At 34.4% G+C, this 21,493-nt stretch overlaps 1 protein-coding gene across 1 annotated transcript; it reads left to right on the top strand.

Annotated features, from left to right (window-relative positions):
• The first annotated feature begins 2,029 nt into the window (after nucleotides 1–2,029).
• LOC128232750 (serine/threonine-protein kinase greatwall-like) lies at nucleotides 2,030–21,486 on the top strand. Its single transcript, XM_052946470.1, has 17 exons — nucleotides 2,030–2,169; nucleotides 3,042–3,097; nucleotides 3,753–3,853; nucleotides 4,839–4,930; nucleotides 5,737–5,876; nucleotides 7,089–7,177; nucleotides 8,626–8,735; nucleotides 9,064–9,272; nucleotides 9,911–10,055; nucleotides 10,789–12,251; nucleotides 12,741–12,801; nucleotides 13,203–13,352; nucleotides 13,958–14,153; nucleotides 15,161–15,274; nucleotides 15,558–15,659; nucleotides 17,491–17,601; nucleotides 18,034–21,486. The coding sequence occupies exons 1-17, from the start codon at nucleotides 2,110–2,112 to the stop codon at nucleotides 18,078–18,080; spliced, it is 3,246 nt and encodes a 1,081-aa protein (XP_052802430.1). The 5' UTR covers nucleotides 2,030–2,109; the 3' UTR covers nucleotides 18,081–21,486.
• Nucleotides 21,487–21,493: the final 7 nt, after the last annotated feature.

The following is a 21,493-nucleotide window of genomic DNA, read 5'->3' as shown; positions in this document are numbered from 1 at the left end:
AATGAAGCACATTTGAAAACATAAATAACAACTATATAACAACAATAAATTAATAAGTACGTGTTTTTATAAGCACATTTGCGAACTACTACTACTATTACTACAACAATAAGCATATTTATAACTAACATCACAATAATTGCTTTTAGCTCGTATTAATCTGTGAAATTACGTAATATGTTTCCTGATGGCGTGAAAGTATTTAATGTGTCCTTTGTTTTTGTAGTGCACCATGTCACTGTGATAGTCCTTATGAAATCTTATGTCCTTCATTTCAATGCATTTTACACTTTTTCGAACAAGATTATTGATGCGTTTTCTCTGTGCGTTGAAACTTTTTTTGCTTAGAAATTTGTCTTTGAAGTTTCCCCTTTCTGTTTACCTGTGTATATTTTTTTCATATTTTGCTATTGTTTATTTTGTGTAATTATTTTCCTTAACTGTTGTGAACATACCTTTTCATTATCTCTCATTATTGTAAACCAAGTTAAACATATGATTTCACTTGGTGTAACTTTGTTCTGTTGTATTTGTTTCTTTCTTTTTTTTAAATTTTTTATGATCACGTATATCAACCAATGTACATGTATAAATAACCATAAATAAATGTCTGGCATAAACAAATAATTCAAAACAATTTTCGGATTATTTAGGAAATTTTTAATATTTTCAAAATTCGAAAGTAAAAAAGGGCCATGATTGAGGGCGCCTCCACGTGGTATGGCCTGGGTGTGTATGGATATTGTGTTTATCATGAAAAAATTTAAACAATTATGCATACACAACAAAACGCCATCACAATATAACTTCAACTTTCTTATTTTTGGATCAATTTGAATAAAATTTGAAATATAAACCCATTATGTAGCCTTTTCAATTATTTGTTCAACAAAAAAATAATTTGTTAACAATAAATGAGTTATGAGTGGATTTCACGTCTCAAAAAGTGGATTTCACTTGTCAAAATGTGGATTTCACTTCGATTTCCGATCTTTTTCAAAATAGGTCTATAACTTTTTTATTTTTGGACCAATTCCATTTAAATTTTAAATATAAACCGATGATAATGCCTTTTCAATTATTTGTTCAACAAAAAAAATAATTTGTAAAAAAATAAATGAGTTATGAGTGGATTTCACGTCTGAAAAAGTGGATTTCACTTGTCAAAATGTGGATTTCACTTCGAATTCCGATCTTTTTTCAAAATAGGTCTACAACTTTCTTATTTTTGGATCAATTTGGATAAAATTTGAAATATAAACCCATTATGAAGCCCTTTAAATTATTTGTTCTACAGAAAAATTAATTTGTTAAAAATAAATGAGTTGTGAGTGGATTTCACGTCTGAAAAAGTGGATTTCACTTGTCAAAATGTGGATTTCACTTCGATTTCCGAAAAATTGCTTCATTTCTTGATATATTTCAATAAAATTTGAAATATAAACCCTTCATTAGGCACTTTCCAAAATGTATACAAATTACTACTTAATAAAACTGAGTTAAGAGTGGTTTTCACTTCTCGAAAACTGGATTTCACCTCGATTTCCGATCTATTTTCGAAAAATTGCTCTAACTTCTTCATTTTTTGACCAATTTCAATAAAAAATTTAATGTAAACCCTTTATGAGGCACTTTCTAATAAATATACAAAAACAGAAAATTATTTATTAAAATTAATGAGTTATGAGTGGATTTCACTTCTCGAAAACTGGATTTCACCTCGATTTCCGATCTATTTTTGGAAAAAAAATGAAAAATTGCTCTAACTTCTTTATTTTTTGACCAATTTCAATAAAATTTGAAATATAAACCCTTCATGAGGCACTTTCTAATATGTTTATAAAAAAATAAATTATTCATTAAAATAACTGAGTTCTGAGTGGATTTCACGTTTTGAGTGGATTTCACGTTTTGAGTGGATTTCACGTGAAATCCACTGGATTCCTGTATCACCCCGCACCCATTTATTTTCTGTATTTTTTCTTTCGGTTAATTCAAAATAACCTCCCTTGAATATTCTTTACGACAAGCGCCTAGTTCGAACAAAACAATAATGTTAAATAATATTTTTGCAGTGTTTTGCTCCATATAGTGCATTGATCATGCACAATGAACACCATAGAAGAACAACCACCTTATAAGGATTCAAAAAATGAAAAGAATACAAAGGTTGTTAGCTTTTCTGACGTTTTCTCTCAATATTTGAGACAAATATTTTGAAGATGTCAAATGAAAATGAAATATCCTTAAAGTTAAACTTGTTAGAGCTCCTAATAAGTCGGTGACATAAAAGCAATTCATTTTTTGATTTAAAGGCTAATATTTACGTTCACTTTGTCCTTTGTATATGCTTAGATAAGGGATGATATTCATATTGGAATTATGGCGTCATTGTTTATTTAACATTGCACTCCGAATGGCTTACTTTAGTGCTATTTTCTGCCTGGCCAATATTTAAGTGTTGCATCGTTTTTCAAATTTCTGTCATGTTGAAATGTTTGCCAAGGATTGCATCATCAAATTACAAGCAAATCTAACATGTTTCACATGTGTAACAGAAAATAGCAGTATTTTAACTTTTATAGGCTAAGAAATATTTTCATATACTTTCTGTCAAAAAACTTATTTAAAAATTAACTTCACATACTTGGGTTTTACACTGGTTGTGACCCATGTAAGGACACTTTTGAAGTCACATGATTCCTTACTCTGACTGCGCAGTGTTGGTTTAAATATAATTTGTAATGTATGTTACTATTTAAAGGTTTTTGAAAGTGACTTGGGTGAAGCTGGTGTTGAAAGTTCACAGTGCATGATTGAAAGATTTCTTGCATCGTTTTCATGTGGAAATATCACATTTACTTGCTATTTTAAACCAACAATATATCGTATAATTAAAGTGTTTTAACTCTCAACTGAACTGTTATAATTATTTCTAGGCATGATATTCTTGTTAAATAATGAACTTGAATAACTTTGTTTATAAACTTAACAACCCAATAGATAACTCTGTAGCATAAATATAACCATTCTGCTTCTAGGTACCAACAATTGAAGACTTTGTCTTTATTAAACCGATTAGCAGAGGAGCCTTTGGGTAAGAAATACTTTAAAGTTATTGCTTAGATGTTATTCAGATATCCAAATCATTTAAGTTTTTCAATTATTTTTTTTAAGTTTTCTATATATAAAAAGTCTAGATCTAGGTATTATTAAAGCTTTTTGGGTTTCATATAAAATAATATGGCATAAAAATTCCTAAGTTGACCCAAAACTAGTGTTGGGAATCGGTTCCAATTTTACAATCGATAATCGGTTCCACTCAAGTAACCGATTATTGATACTACAATCGTTTTTTAAAATACTACTGAGATAAAACCTAAAGTGAAGTTTTATTCATGCACATTATTAAGCTCTTAATCATTATATGCATATACGTTATGTCTATGATTAAGGTAATTAAGTGTTATATAAAAAATAGTTCATTTTTACTTGCTCATTGAGGCTTTCATCTGCCATTTTGTTAAAGATGACGTCTGAACACTTACTTACATTTTTTTCTTTCGATGATCAATTATAACCAAATACAATCGATTGTCGCCGATTTCAGGCCCAACCAATCGATTTTCAATTATAATCGATCATCGGAACATCACTACCCAAAAATTCTGATATTTTTTCCCAATTTTTACTACCATCCTTTTCCCTAAAGTGCTGAAAAAACCCAGATGCTGTAACTTAAATGTTTTCAGGAAAGTGTTTCTTGGACACAAGAAGAATCAGACGGACACTGTGTATGCAATCAAGGTCATGAAGAAGTCTGACATGATCAACAAAAACCTGACTAGTCAAGGCAAGTTTGCTATTGTTTTCAATATTTCAGTTGCAATTTATTATTTAAACCAAAATTATTATCTTATGTACATGTATTTAAGTAGTTCAACACAACATACAAAAGTTGAACTTGTATGTACATGAAGTGACTAGTTGTGTACTTCATTTATTGCTGATTTTAGTAAAAATCAAATTCCGTTCTATCTATCTCTGGGCCTATGTTTACATTATTATACCAATACATTAGTGCAAACAGTTAAAAGGTTTGGTATCATTATCATTATATCAAACATGTACAACCCCTTGTTAAACATTGGGCTCTCATTCGGAACACATCGGCCATTTTCCATCGAAAACAACCCGGATATATGTTGGTATATCAGTAGAAGTAGTTCGTAAAATTTTAAATAAAAGTATTTATTAATTGTAGTGTTTTAAGTGCATTTTCTATATCTATGTTTTAATTGATTGCCAGTGTAGTGTTTTATTGCATAAATAATTAAGATTGTCATAAGTAAGGTCATTATGTTTAACTGCTGTATTGAAATCAATACTCAACCTTATTGCAGTGTAGTTAAATATAAAGATTTCTGACATTGTAAATGGACCAAATACATCCGAGGTTGTTTTCGATGGAGTTTTGAATGATTGCGCTCTGTCTTAGCATTCTTTTGTTAAAACAATCAGCAACACACCAAAAGTTTAATGCATGTTCTCAAACATTTATCTCTTGTCATTTAACTTGAGTGTTCATTTACTTGTTGTCGATTTAATTTAAACTGCTATTATTCATATTTTCTTGTAAATTTCTGGAGACGAACATGAGGCCCATTTGAGAATCAACCAAAAGATATTGACCAAAACAAATTGCCTTTCATCCAACATCCCACAATAGTTATGTTTAAATATAAATCACTTTATATGTTAGTTAAACATGTATATGATTTTTATTTTTTACCATATATACATGTAGTATTGTTGATATGATTGGTTTTCCCTGACAGTGGTTACAGAGCGAGATGCAATGGCAAAAGTGTCCAGCCCCTTTATCGTGAAACTGTTCTATTCCATACAGTCCCAACAGAACATCTTCCTGGTAAGGCCTTACAATCAGAGACTTTGGAACATTTTTTATGTAAAGCATGAATAAAAATATATGTCATTTAGTGTCAAGCATTTTTAAGATGCTTCTTTTTTTCTAGAAAAGTCTGAGTATTTTTGTTAAAAAAAATGAGGCATTGTGATTTGAATTGTAATTTTAAACTTTAAGTCAATTTCTGACACTTCCAGTTTTAATTAAAATTTTATTGTGTGATATTGCTAGTCCTGAGAGTGTACATGTATGGCAAGGCCCATAACTGGTTTTATATTTGTGAGGTTGTGTCCTTTGCTTGACTGAAAAAACAGTCAAGTATTTGCGCTGCTTTCTTGTTCATTAAATTGATTAATTCATTTCACAGTACATAATTTAAGATTTGGCTTTGGCCATATTAAGATGAAATATAAAAAAAATATCGTGCAGAATATTTGCAGCTGTAAATTCAGGATGCCAAAATCATTAAGGATTTTTGAATGAAATTGAAAAGTGAAATTACTGGTAGCCTGACCACATATGGCACTGGAATCGGCACTGTGCTATTAAAAAATGTTTTCCAATACCATTTTTGGCTTTCAAAATTATTTCGCTCATTATATATTAGTATTTTAGCAATTTGTTTTTTTGTGCGGAATTATGGCAAATATATCCCAAGTTATTGTATTATTGTAACATAGATGATGAGTATTTTTTTCAAAATTAGATTTGTCTATGAAAAATTTCTTCGACTCTGAAACATTCATCAACCCCTGTACCTCAATGGTAATGTAAATGTTAAGTTCATACACTGATTTTTGTCGTTGAAGATTATGGAATACCTGGTAGGAGGAGATGTAAAGAGCCTTCTTGGTGTGGTGGGCTACTTTGACCAACCAATGGCCATAATGTACGTGGCTGAGGTCACCCTGGCTCTTGAGTACCTCCACAGCAAGCGCATCATACACAGGTACAGCAATCAAGTAGTAAAGTATACACACTCAACATGATTGGTTTTCAGTTGATGCTAAGACTGTTGTCTGATTGATAAATTTCGGTCTACTTACACAGCGGAGGAAATTGCCAAATCAGTGATAAAAAGGGTTCCCCTTCAGTCATTCACGATCTGGAGACATATGACAATTTATTGCCTGGTTTTTCAAATACATTAGTAAAAATCTCCTGTTCATAAGGAGTTTTTTTACAAACAATCTAGAACTACGGTTGTGTACTAGAAAGATTGATATAAATCCAACTGTTAAGATAATTTTTAAAGTTGCTCATACTCGAGATATTGGGGCTTAAATATATGGGTTTTTTTGGTGTGAAAATTTTCCACCTAAAGTTGTAGTAGCAATTCAAAAGGGATTCATTTCCTGATTGGGAAATGCTGAATAACTTTTCATGTGTGGTTTTCTTGCGGATTGGGAAATACATGTAGGTTCTTTTAAATCTGAGAACGTCTTGTAAAATTCTTGATATCTCAAGGATCAAAAAGTAAAATGAACGCTTTAAGATTGTCCATAGACTTTATATCCTTATGCACAGGACAATTGAATGTTAAACAGGCTTTTGTTTCGCAATTACATGCAAAACTCTGTAGACGAATTCCCTTGTTTTCGGATTGGGCAATATCCTCCATTGTGACATGTAAGTGACTACTTCTTGAGATAAGCTTTTTGTCACAAGTCTTCCTCAATAATAATGGCTACAGATAAAGGTCTTTGATATACCGGGTAATATCCATTGAAATCTTAATTACTTCCAGTGGTCTAAATTAGCACAAGTCTGCAAACCTTGCACTGTTTTGTAGGGCTTGCTTAAAATCTATTTTTTTACAACTGGGTGTTTCTTACCATTTCTCTAACAAATTAGTCTAAAAGATTTGAAGTTTGGGGATATTTCTGCAAAAATGATTAAAAAGCAATATATGCGATCGATTTTCAATGATTGTTTTCTTGGTACACGTATTAATGAAATATGTTTTAAAACAAATGGTTTGGCTGAAAAGGTTACACGGAGTTCATTTAAATTTCAATTATTATTTTTTGATCTCTGGTACTCTCCCATTGTTCACCTAAATTATTTAACCTGAAAATATTTGATAATGTAGCCCCAGTATGCCTAATTTCAAAATGATGTCACCATCTTCTTACGTCAGTAAGGGTATGTTCTGTTCAAGAGACCTGAAGCCAGACAATATGCTGATCACAGACCGAGGCCACATCAAACTCACAGATTTTGGATTGTCCAAGTTCAACATGAGCTTCAGTAAGTCTTGCTTTGTAATACTCGCCTTTAAGGAATATTAATCTAAGAGACTATTTATGGTAAAGCTGTGTTGGTGTTCCCTCTGTGGTTCTCTTATTCAGCTATTCTATTTCTATTCAAATGATTGCCTTTGTTTTACAAAGCTTACATAAGCATGTACATGCTTGTACTAGCAAATCTATTCTTTTTTAACGATCAAGCATGCTGTCTTAGGAAAGATTTCTGAACTCCATTATCACAGACAATACCCAAAGGGCTTCCATTTAAAAAATGAACCTCTGAGAACATTATTTACTTTTATTAATAGATTTTCTCTGGGAAGTTTAAAATCTGTAACATACAAATGTTTCCCACACAGGCTGAAGCACAACATATGTAACACCATTGTTTGACTGTGCTTAATAATTATTATACTTGACTGTCTAAGGTTGAAGTACATGTAACAAAAAATACATGTATATGCTGTATTCAATCAAACAGGTACATTTTGCCTTGTCATACGACTATTGAGCTTTTGGAAGTCAAAAGTCCGGGCCAAAGCTGGAAGAAATAAAACTTGGCCTCTAGGTATTGTGCCATACACTATGTTACTGCTAAGTGCACAAAAATATAAATAAATTGGGAACTTCATACAATGTCTATGATGAAGGGTATATAAAATTGGATTATTATTATTGAACATAAAGCAAATGGAAGTAGTGAAATGTTAAATCATGCACAGTGTGCAGTAGTATGTTTTTGCTAACTTAAGCACTGACATAGAGCATGCAGTATTTAATTTTCATTGGAATAGTTTGTGGGTCATGTTACAAACAACATAACAATTCCTAACTTCACTTTAAACCAGGGGCTGTATTCATAAGGCTTCTAAGTAAAAATTATGGAATTCTTAACAACGAATATTTTAAATACCCCCTATATTTCATAAAATTTATTGATATGCCTTTATTGATTGGAATTTTTTATTGCTTATTTTCATATCTTTGGTGTAAAATAAGACTGTTTCCTGTCTTAAAATTCAATTTATAAAAGCATTTTTTCATTCAGTTGAAATTGTTCACCAAGATGATTTATGCATACGGCCCCAGATATTCTGTTTTGATTTGCCGAAGCAGCGATACTAAGTCACATACATAGGTACTGTTTGGTTGACTACTACAATGACTATGTTAGTTATTTGAATAACATCTCATCCTCTTTTTCAAATAAAGAACACCATTAAAACATTAAAGATTTATAGGAGAATGTAAGTTTTATTATTTGTTCGCCTGTCCATTTTTATTTTATTTTTTACATTTGAGATGTTGAGAGCCCATGAAAATTTACCCTGATGGACTTGAACCCAACATTTGTATAAATGGCTGACACTTATATTACATGAACACCTACCAGCCCTTAGATCTGATCACGGTTTTAATAATAATATTTTGCATTACTGTATTCTACAGATGCTGATGTACCCATGACCCCTAGGACACCGATGCCATACAGCTTGAAGAATTACAATGCACACCGAACTCCTGGGCAGATCTTATCCTTGAGATCATCTCTAGCTTTTGTGAGATCATTTATATTTATAACTTTTATATCTACCTATATATTTTAATAAGGCAACCTTTAATATCACATTCTCTGATTTTTACTTCACCTACAAGTTTATCTATGCTCACTGGCTATGTGTGATTCAGTTTTAAAGATTCATATGTGCCAGATTCAGTCTTAAAATGTTTGTGTTCTTAAAAATTAGCTTATAAATAGTTAAATACTATTATGTTTAAACTCCCTAATCTCTCTTCTTTAATGGATAAGAATAAAGGCTAAAATGAGTCTGTGAAGTCAATTGTATGTAGATTTCTATTGATACCCAATTTCTTGTATACTTGCAGAGCAGTGATGGTGACCAGTCTAGTTCCTTGTACAGCCCCCATCCGATGGTGATGTCTCCGCTTGCTGAGGTGTCCTTTAATATGCAGCAGAGGCAGGCTGGCCCCGCCTCCCATGCTACACCATGTCGCCCAACCCGTGACTTGGCAGGCCCTGGTGCCCACAAAACTCCCGGCCCTGCCCACCAGACACCACGGATCAACCCCAATAGGTAATCTTGCCTCACATGCTTTACCATGTTAGCCAACCATCAACCCTTGGTCCCACAAAACTCTGAGACCTGCCAACCAAACACCAAGGAAACACCCTTCTTGGTTACATTGTCTCAAACCTTAGCCCATGTTGCCTCATTCACAATTTGCCTCAGGGCATGCAACACCACAGACATACCCACCAAACACCAAGGATTCACCCCCTCAAGTGATCTAACCCCCCAAGTTACACCATATTACTCAACCTCCAAAATATTGACCTCTGTGCAAACACCCATAGGCAGACCGCAGTACCAATCAGACACCTAGGATACACCAAAACAGGTAATTGTGGCCTCCATATTGCCGCACCAACAACATTTTGGGCATAGGAGCTTACAACACCCCTCAGCACCACCCTTGGGCTTCACCCTCACCTTCACTTACAATATTCTGCTCAAAGCACAATAAGCTTGGCCAAGACCCTAAGGATTCACCGACGCAGGGCATGAGAAAATATGTTTTTGCGATTGAATCCTTTATACATAAACAAGGAAGCATGAAAAACCCACCAAGCGCAAAGAATCAGAAAAGTTTGACTATAATATATACATGTATATATATATATATAAATGTGCATACATCAAACTATTTATAGGCTACTGAAGCAGAAGTCTATGAGGGATGAGCTCCTCTCTCAATCCGCATCCAAGGTCTTGAGTTGTCACAGTATGCAAGCTTCAACACCAGGCCGCACAGCAAACAAGGTTGCTCCCGTGTCCAGCCTTATGACGACACTAGAGGTATGTACTCATTTTATATGTCCTAGTACGCTCTCAGTCATCATCCAAGATCCTGGCATTCATGCAAAGCATGACAGCTAAGCCATACAGACCTGCTCCAGTGGCCAGCCTTGTGTTTACAGTAGGGTATTCAATGTCTACATGTATGCACTATCTACCCTTGAGATATGTACTTGAGATATGCACTCAAGGTATGCAATGTCTACCCAAAGAGTATGCAATGTCTACCCTTAGGGTATGCAATGTCTACCCTCAAAGTATGCAATGTCTACCCTCAAGGTATGCAATGTCTACTCTCAAAGTATGCAATGTCTACCCTCAAAGTATGCAATGTCTACCCTCAAAGTATGCAATGTCTACCCTCAAGGTATGCAATGTCCTCCCTTGAGGTATGCCATGTTTACCCTTGAGGTATGCAATGTCTACCATAATGGAACTTGTATTTATGTGTACACTCAAGATAATAGTATGCAACTTCTACACTCTGACATACATGAAATTGAAGTGTTGCATGAATGCATGTAAGGAAACTAGAGAAGGTAAACTCAATTTTGTTTTGATCCTTGCCACATGATAATTGTACTGTGTGAGTGTTAATAACTACTACATGTATCATCATTGTTCTCAAAGAAGTTCAGTCATAGCCCTTTTTCATTGGTGGCAGGTTTGTAGCCATTTAATTAATGCTGTATCTGATTAAACAAACATTGTTAAGTAATGATGAATGTTTCAGGCGTCAGCAGACTGGACGCAGTCGACAGGCTGCAATATGGAAGATGTGAGCAGCTCTGTCAACATTGAGGACATTAGCTCAATCCATCTAGCACGCCCTATAGGCCTTTCATGTAGAGATAGTCTTGATGTCAATTCTCATCTCGACTCCATTGGAACGGAACAAAGCCAAGATTCGGATGATGTTTTCTTTGGCAATTCTTTCAAGTCTTCTGTAACTGGGGAGGTTTCGGAGAATTCAATAATTAAGCAGGAAAATGTTGGAAGCTCCGAACGTCATAATGGGAAATGTTCATGCAAGGCTGACAGAAGGGAGCGCCATTGCTCAGAGTGTGACAGCCACTGCAAGGTGCCGTCGAGACAAGAGCGGATGACTGACGATACTCCCCAGATGCATCGGACTGACGAGTCTGTGTGGAGCTCGTATGCAGCCAGGAACTTACGGTCGTTGAGACATGGGTCGTATTCCGAGGATACTGATGGTGATAGTGACAATAAAGAAAATGGGGGAATCACTAGCGTAGAAGGTAGCCAATGCGATGTTTTTGGTCAAGTGAAAGAAAAACAAGAAGTACAGCAACTGCGACATTCCCTCAGTTTTAGTGTTTTTGATGACATAAAGGCCAAGTGTGGTACAAGCAATTATCAAAGAAGTAAACCAAGAAAACTAGTCAAAACAAAAAGTTTTTGTTATCCTTCTGATGAGGAGAGTGACTCTGATGTAAGTCGATACCAAGATCGTGTACGGTTTGCAAGAAAACGCAGTTTCTGTCATGTTGAAGTGAGTCCTGTACGGCGTACGCATAGTGCAGATTCTGGGCTCACCCAGGAGTTCAGAATGTTGAAATGTGGGAGCAGCGGGGAACCGCTGTATAAGAGGAGTAACTCCATACCACGTACAAGGATTAGATTTCCTAGTGGTCAGGATGGTAAAGAAAAGCCATCTTGTCATAAACCTGGAGCATCGGGTCGGTGTAATCCTGATAAAACAAGGCAATGCCTTGACCGAATCACTACTGACTGCAAGAAGTTATACAGCTCAGATAACTTGGTGTCCCTGTCGGCGGATGAACAGAGACTTGTAGAGGGACATAGTGACACGTCGGAATCTGAGAGAATGACATCATCAGGAGGTAAATCTGGGATGCACAGTGGGGACGAAGAGAAATCTACAGGCCAGGATTCTAAATGTGTATCTGAAGATTTTCTTGATAGCCCTATCTTCACACAGATGAAATCTGAACAAAACAGGCATGATAATCTACCTCAAAAAGGACCTGTGATTGATAAGCGGATTGCTAAACTTCAAAAGCCTTTTGCTTCTAGTTTAAAATCGGAGGGTGAGGTTGATCCATTCAGCCCAAACCTGTCTAGTATCCAGGACAGCTCACAACATGGTTGGATGGATATGTCTGTGTTCACGCCACCACCTGAGGGGAATGTTCTGAATCAGGAGAAATGCGGGTATGTGTGCTGGCATTATGCATGAATGGTTTTTAGGGTTCTATTAGCTTAATTCGTATTTTCATCTGCTTTCTGATTTTTCATCTCTGTGTCGCCTGCACGGTATACGAATAGGAATAAATATGTCTGTCATCATGGTCTGCATTGTCATCACACTTGCGTTTCAATCAAATGCTGACTTATTTACAATCACATTTTTGTGCTCTTTTGGATACCTATATGACTAAAAAACCATTAGATGGTAAAATTACAAAAAAAACATTGGCAATCTCCTGCTTAGAAATTTGATCTTTGCATCTTTTACGATGAATCTGTTAATATTATAGGCTTTGATGTAAATATCTATATCTGTGTCAATGTTAAACTTATCTGAAGTTAGAAGAATTAGTATAAATTGACTGTAAGTGTAATGTTTGCTTTGCTTTAAGGTAAACAAGCTCCTGACCGACAGACTTGATTTATTTTCGGCCTTTTCTAAATTTGTTTCAGGTCCCCACAAGCCCAGCATGAAGCCAAGCCGCTTTTTCCACCTCCTGCGCCAAGGACAAGGGTATGTGTTTTAAAGTCAGCTGATAAATAACTTCAATGAAGAAAACTGCGGTGGTTGAAATTGGCACAAGCTCCCTAGCCCTGCACTGATAAAATGCTTTCCCAGCTTGGTAAAAGTCTTAATTTTATAAAGTCAGGCTTGATCAAGTACTCTTATGTCATTCATGAGTTTGAGAAAATGGGCTTGTTCATCTAAAAGTCTAATTTTGATATAGATATACACTTAAGTAACACATTGCATTTAAAAAACAACACTGTTTCAAGCATTCTAAGACCAGAAAATCAAAGCCAGGATTACCTAGGGTGGTGGTCTCCCATCAAGATAACACAAGATGCCTCTTGTACCACGCCCTACAACAGTTGAGCATCACTTATGATATATCCTCTATTTACTGTTTCCAGCATCCATCAGGCAAGAAGATCCCCGCCAATATTAACCTAGGGGAGAGAACCCCAGCCAAGCTAACGGAAGGGGACGCCTTGCGTCATCGAAATAGCTCAGAGGGATCCACATCTTCTTGTATTGCCATGACTCCAGAGCCTTATTTAAAGGTCAGTCTTTAATTGTCTTGTTATTAAAATTGAAGAAAGCTTTCATAGATGTGAACACTATTATTTAGACATTACTACAGGGAAGTCAAGATAAAATTCAAAAATAATCCTGATACAATGTATTAGGAAAAAGAGCTTTCAATTTAAAACCACTGGTATTAAACTTTTGTTAAGTTTGTTTTTGTTGGACATTTGTGTTCAGTATAGTTAAAAGGAAATGGATATAAATGTCTTTGAGCTGGATGTAACTGGCTGTGAATCCATTTCAACAGGGTTCTTAGCCTATTAACTCTTGGACTCAATTAAATATTCAGGATCATGAATTTGGGTCTTTTATTATTTGTTTACTAATAAACTCATTATTCAAGCAATTTTGAGCCATAATTTGCATGTGTTTGAAGATGTTAAAGTATTATACTGCTTGTAAAAAGTATTGTATTACATTTCATCACCCAAGTGCAAGAACTCAATAACTGCATATAGAAAAGCAATTATTCAGTTTTGGCATTAAAGTGACTGTTTATTGAGGAATGCACCAAGAATGATTGAAAAAAGAACTGATTGTGCATATAATGTTTTGAGTCAATCATTTCAATTTCTTCCAGGTACATTTCCAAACCCCAGATGTAAAGCGGACTCCTTGTGCCCCTGTTACCCGGTTCCATTCATTTTCACATCCCCTTAAGACGCCATACAGGACCCCTAAGTCTGTGCGACGGGTCCCACCCCCCACAGAAGAAGAAAGAATTCTTGGGACACCTGATTACCTTGCCCCTGAAATCCTCCAGCAAAAACCACATGGTATTCCGGATATGCTTTTTTCATGTTAAAAAAAGATAATAAAGGAACAGGAAACTTCATTTTTATCAGCACTGGCAATTTAGTCACATTTGCAATTTAAAAGCAATTGTTCTTGGTAAACCTAATAAAATTCCCACAACATGATTCATGTAGGTACATTTTAACATTTGTACATGTTCTGTTACCAAATGTATGTGGTAAAACACATCTCAGTTAGTGGATACTGTTTTTTTTATCCCATAAACTCTTGATAAACTGCAAAAACTGAGTTGGAAAAATAGGGTTGAATTCCATTTTAATATATACTCAGAAGTTGCTCTGGGCTAGTATTCATAAAACATGTAAGTCATTTCTTAACTAAAGATTATTCAATTTGATCTCAATTTCCGTTATTTCTCGTAGCCAGATTAAAAGAAAAGTAAAAGTGGTTTTAACATGAAAGAATGTTTGTTACATAAACATGATAGTAAATAAAGTATTTTAGATATAACTAAGTTATAATATCATATGACAAGTGGATACACTGGTTTGCGAGATGGTATCTTGTGTTGCATTTCTGGTTTTGGGGCATATGAATTAGGTCTTAGACCACCAAGCAAGATAGGTGTGTTTCCCCCACCTATTCTTTTGCCAACAGTATAACACCATACCAAAGTTTTCGATAGATATTATGTGGATATTTCCGCCAGGATGTGATTAAAAATATTACGTTGTCCGCACCATTGACTGGTTAATGGATACTTACGAATAGTCTGAGCCTACTACAAGCGTTGAAATGGACTTTCTTTTTTATTCACTGCATATTAAACATAATATTTATTTTTTACTCACTGTAATTTTTCTCACCATTTTCCCGTGTGTATCATCTTTCATTTCGAACTACTTACAGTCAAGTTTCATTTATATAGCGTAACACTGTGCTAACGAGTGTGATGTGTTTAATGCTGTAAAAACTGTTCTCAGTTGTCATTAAGGACATAATTTTCAAGCCTGATATTATTTCGAAGGTCCCGGTGTAGACTGGTGGGCTCTGGGGATCTGCATGTTCGAGTTTCTGACTGGCGTGCCTCCCTTCAACGACGAAACACCGGAACTTGTCTTTGAAAATATATTAAAACGAGGTATGCTTTGCTAATTTTTATCCTTATAATATTCGATATTTGTATTGTGAACATTATAAGATTGTGAAGTCCATTGCAAACGTGTTGCTTTAGCACAGACAAATGTTGATGGAAAATGGAAATCATAATTATTGAAGAAAATGCTATTCCTATCATTCATGTAGATTATCTTCTACTCATATTGTGTGCGGTATACCATTAAAGTTATGCAATCTTTATATATTACAATACCATTATAAAAATACCCAGATAATCAATAATTCTCCTCCCCCTTCAATTTAAGACATACCGTGGCCAGAAGGGGAGGAAGCTATCAGCCCGGAATGTCAAGACGCCATCGAGGCTCTGCTTAACCCAGACGCCATGCACCGACCTGGGGCCAGAGGTATGTACTTTTGTCTGTTCAATATTATTTTTTTTAGATTGTTAATCAGTTTTGTTAACTCTTGTAACAATGAGTGTGATTTATTGTTTGATCATCACTTGTTTGGTATGTAAACTTCTTAAAAGATAGAAATAGTTATATATTAGTCAGTTCATACAGTGAGTCTGACAAAACAAGGCATTAGAGAAATGCTTTGTAACTTGGGACAATTATGAATGATGGTTTGATAAACAATCCTTAGTTAAGTCAAACATGCTTTGATATTAAAAAAGTCTATATTAAAATCAAAGTTTTACTTGGGGACTAAACAAAATTGTGTTTTAAGAACAGTACAGGACATTTATTTCCAAGAAGGTGATAGACCCAACTGGCAAAACATGTACATATACTATGGCGAGAAATGCAGCAATAACACAATAAACACAATTTATGCAAAAAGTCATAAATGATTTATAATAATGAATACATAATTATGCAGACATAGAGAGGTGCACTAATAGTTAATATTTATCGTTGTCTTCATAAGACCACTTGATTCAGTTACTGTGTAATTGTTAACAAACATATAAATGACAATTGCACCAATCATGCTTATGATAAATTGTAGTATGGTCATTGATAGGACAGGCCTCTATGTTTTTAAATGTTTAGGTACATGATTCACCAGAAATCCAAATGCGAATACTGAGATTTTTGGTAAATGAAAAATAAGTGAATCAGAATCATAATTATGTAGATTATGCACCTTTAGACAACCACAAATAAATTAGTGTACTACAATAAACCAATATGTCAATTTTTGTGTCGCCTGAAAAGACGACATATAGGGGTTACTTTTGTCGGCGGCGTCCGCGTCCCATTTTTGCTTGTCCGGGGTATATCTCCTAAACTATTAGTGGTATCAACTTGAAACTTCATATGTACATAGATCTAATTGAGGGCAAGTGCAGTGCACAAGAACTGTTACTCTTGCTTCCATATTTTTAGAGTTTTGCCCGTTGTTATTTTTCATGCTTAAAGTTTTGTCCGGGGCATATCTTGTAGAATATAAGAGTTATCAACTTGAAACTTCATATGTAGATAGATCTCATGGAGGGCAAGTGCAGTGCACAATAACAGTAACTCTTGCTCTCTTAGTTTTAAAATTATTGCCCTTTGTTAATTTTCATGCTTAAAGTTTTGTCCGGGGCATATCTTGAAGAATATAAGAGGTATCAACTTGAAACTTCATAGCTAGACAGATCTCATTGAGGGCAAGTGCAGTGCACAATAACAGTAACTCTTGCTTTCTTAGTTTTAAAGTTATTGCCCTTTGTTAATTTTCATGCTTAAAGTTTTGTCCGGGGCATATCTTGAAGAATATAAGAGGTATCAACTTGAAACTTCATAGCTAGATAGATCTCATTGAGGACAAGTGCAGTGCACAAGAACCGTTACTCTTGCTGCCATATTTTTAGAGTTATTGCCCTTTGTTAATTTTCTTGCTTAGGTTTTGTCCGTGGCATATCTCGTAATCTATAGGAGGTTTCAACCTGAAACTTATTCCGTAGGTATATCTGATTGAGGGTTCAAATGCCACCTACACTTGAAAGTTAAATGGCAACATCATTGTCTATAAATGAATAAAATGCCAATCTTACAGCTATAATGTCTACAGTAAATAATTTGTCAGGCGACACATCGGACTCGCGGAGTTCTAGTTTGGTCTTAACTGTCTGACTCACAAAAATGCCCAAGACTCCATTGGCAACAGTCAACAAACTTTTTTTTAACTGTGGCCTAAACTATACCTTGTTGTCTCATTACAAAACTTATTATGTATATGTTCCAGTTGTGCGTCATATGCCGGTGTTTGAGGGTATACACTGGGCCCACTTACTGGACTCTGAGGCACCCTGGGTCCCCGAGCCCAATGACGCCACTGACACCACATACTTTGAAGGTACCTGCACCTTTTACTTAAGCTTATCGAGTTTTATGTTGGAATATATACATGTCTTTAAACTATTTTTGGATAATGCTGTGCTTGTTTGTATATTTTTCAGTTTGAAAATTTAGCCCTCTCTCACTTCAAAATCAAACGTCAGGGCTCACAGAGCAGGGACACAAATGCAATGATGCATACAATTTGACAAAATTTTCTAAAAATTACGATTAACTGTCTTTATATCTTTTTAGGCAGATAATAATTACTTTTTTAGGTTTCAGTGTAAGATTGCAATATATTTCTTCGAGTTGAACCCAAAAGCAAATATTTCACTTGTGTCTAAGCCACTCATTTTTTGGTGCTCACTTGGTGCTGTATTCAGCAAACTTACACTGAAACAAACAATTATCCTTTATATATTTGAGATACGTTCTTGTTTATTTTCAGCGCGAAATTTGATGCAAAATCTTCTTGTATCTGACGTGGATTTCTGAGGGTTGGATCTGCTGCTATCGGACGTGGATTTCTGAGTGTTGGATCTGCTGCTATCGGACGTCAATGTCTTTTTAAAACTCAATATTTTTCTCAATGTCTCATATTTGCAAAGTTACCACACTTGACTTATCATCTTCCATCAAACCGCTCCCCCTGTAAATATGTTGGGCCCTTGTCACATTCTGTGATGGCTGTAGTTATTTCAATAGCTGAATATACTTGTTCATAAGAATTCTTATAACATATTCCTATTATTATGACACATTGATTATGACGTAGTATATTTTTGGTAACCGGTTAGTTATATGTTATTATATTGTTGGTAATAGTTTTTGTTAATTCTTACAACTTGTCAATTTAGCTGAAATAGTTTTTGTACTAACCATGACACTGTCATTGTATTCATAATTTTACTTTGTTATCTTATACTTATTAGAAGCAAACATGGATTTATTAACCGATTTTTCTTGTCCTCTATATATACTTTTTACATTTTGTACATTTCTCATTATGTTGTCTCCCTTTTGACTTTACTGTAAATTTGTCATTATTCTTATTCCTATACTTCTTTTTTTTCTTCACCAAAATTTTTACCGGAGCAGAACATGAAAACTACTTGAAGGTTTTCAATGAAACTTGGAACATAGATAGATACTGATGTTAACTTTTGCATCCTCATAACTGGGGCACTTTATATCAAAATTGTCTCCTCTGGTTCATCTTTCTTATAATGCAAACTTCTTTTGATAGAGACTATGTGAAGATTAGCACTCAAATTCAAGGGCACTTGATTGCAGATCTTCCTTTATTTCTTTAGTTAGTTTTCAGATTGTCAGCTTTAGAAGAAAATGTCAGGTTTTTGTCATTGCCTTTTGCCAAAAACTTGAACCTTAGCCATTCCTCAATAACAGTTAAAAAATCTGTCTTTGATAACATGAATCATATCTTATGTATGGAACTGAATCTTGATACATGTTACTAAAGACTATGTTGGCTTTTTTAATTATTATGTCCTTTATTCCACTGAAAAAAAACAACACAGAATAAGCTATGTAACCGTCTTGTTGGTTTTTGTTTAACTCAAAAATGTGCTTTTTTATGTAAAACACTAGTCAATTAATACTTCTAACACTACTTTGTAATGAAGTGAAGGAGAAAATATTCATATTTCATATAAAGTCTATTTAGTAACTAGGAGATCTGGTGCGGTATTCATAAAACATTTAAGTCATTTCCTAACTTAAGTCAATTTCGTTTATATAGAAAAATAGTTTTTATACTCAAATTAAAATACATGAATTATGTTATTTCTTCATGAAAGTGTGCATTTTGAATTTAGTTTATGAAGTAGTTTTAACATTTTCAAGACCAAATATCAAATGACCAATGAAATACTTAAATTAGGAGGCTGACCTAAGAATACAGGCCCTGATCTAAATAAGTATAGTGAGTATTCGGTGCTAATCCAGTGGTGTATGCACTATATCATGTATATGAACTTGTTGTATCTATGTATATAATGTTTGTTACATCATTCCTGTGATACTGTTAATATGTTTTATGTGTATTGTGTGTGTGTCTATGTTATTGTAAGCTTATAAATATTAAATACAGATTAATTTACTTATACGATTTGGAATTGCATATATTATTATTACTGGTACATGTATACTGCGTATATTTATGGAAATTGTACATGATATTCAAGTTGGTGTAAATGATCTGGCCCAAATTTCTCGAAACTTCTTAAGCTAAACAGGCTTAAGTCACATATTTCAATTAGCCAAAATACATACTGAAAATGGATTTTGATAAATGAAAAATGGCTTACTGTCATAATCATATAGATAATTCCTACATAATTTCTAAAAATTCTTGAAGAAGTAAATATAACACATTTTATAGAGCAACAAAAATAGTGAGAATAGCTTAATCCTGTTATAAGAGACTAAAGAAGTTTCAAGAAATTGGGGCCTGTCTCATAACAAAAACATGTTATACCCGTATATACTGTATGTGTTCCCTCTTTTCTTCGATTGTTATAGATGATATTATAGATGTTATTTATGATGAGCTTGGGCGACTATAAATTAATTGTTAGATATTTAGCCTCTCCCGCCCCCTCTTTCCCTTAAATGTTACTACTCTTAAAAATGTTGAATTAGGGTCTATATCGGGCCAGGAATGGCGTTAATTCATTCATACGATGCTAATGTATAACATTCACATGTAAAAATTGCGAATTGTTACGATTGTGTTCGTGGCTTGTCTATAAACACATGTATATGGCCCCTAATGCAATAAGAAAGAGCATGTACACACATTCAACGGTGTAACAGTCATTTAAGAAAAATAAAATGTCACCCCAACTCTCACCCCCATTGAAAAAGAAATTGGATGATAATCTTGTAATTAATTAATAATGGCCTTACTAGAAATAGTGAAACCGCTAGTTATTAGGGTTTTAGCTAAAGACTTTTGGAAGGGTGCTAAACCCTGTCCAGTTTGGATGCACCCCTCTGCCTTCTTGAAGACGAGCATGTGCACATTCTACCTTCCTGGGACTGTATGTTTTAGATAATAAATAGTAATATGCTTCGCTTAAAAGCTGAATATATTAGTATAAAGTCAATATATCTTGCAGTTGAATTCTCAAACGACTTCAATTTAATTAATTTCTAACATTTATTGTGAAATTAATATCTATTCAAGTTCATCTCCGCTCGAAACAATGTGCCTTTTTACGCGTAGTACTCTGTCCCTTCTCAGCAACACCTTGCCCTTTTAAAACCTGGCTAAGACCAAATAGTTATATCACAGACATACGTACATATATCCTAGGTTATATCTACCCACAATAATGAGAGTTCGACATAGATAGATCATACGTGTTATTATTTTGACATTTGTTATGTATCCTTGCAACGAGTCTGCCAAGTACAAAACACGTCTGACATCCATTTAGATGAACTATGGTTATATCATGCAATTTTTTTTTGCTGCTCTGTTTTTCCCAGAAAAGCACCTCATAAGATAGCTTTGATGTCATTGTCTCCTTGTCGTCGGCGGTGTACAAAACACGTCCAACTTCTCAAATTGAACTAAGTACACATGTCTGCAGAAGCTATTCCCACTTGTGTAGCGGACCCATAATTTCGGATTAAATAATTGTCGAGTTATGCCCCATTTTAACTGAAATCCCAACAACGGACGAGCATTGCCATTGGCTCGCGATGAACTGGTTCAGTATAAAGTCAAATGTAATATGCTTGCTTTTGCACATAATTTATTTTCCATGGACGATATTATGATTATTACTTTTTGGGCATTAGGTTGACAGAGCTATTGGAATTGTGTGCGAATTGCTGAAGGATTTGCTTAAGAGTGCAAAATAAATGATACGAAATAAAAC

Source organism: Mya arenaria, chromosome 4 (assembly GCF_026914265.1).
Source record: "Mya arenaria isolate MELC-2E11 chromosome 4, ASM2691426v1".
Lineage (NCBI taxonomy): Eukaryota > Metazoa > Mollusca > Bivalvia > Myida > Myidae > Mya > Mya arenaria.
This window is presented reverse-complemented; position numbering and strand designations above follow the sequence as displayed.

Excerpts from the sequence above, each read along its gene's own strand:
- LOC128232750 (XM_052946470.1), top strand. The coding sequence starts at position 2,110 with ATGAACACCATAGAAGAACAACCACCTTATAAGGATTCAAAAAATGAA. Across the intron at positions 2,170-3,041 it reads AAAATGAAAAGAATACAAAG|GTACCAACAATTGAAGACTT; the intron begins GTTGTTAGCTTT and ends TTCTGCTTCTAG. Across the intron at positions 13,353-13,957 it reads CTCCAGAGCCTTATTTAAAG|GTACATTTCCAAACCCCAGA; the intron begins GTCAGTCTTTAA and ends AATTTCTTCCAG.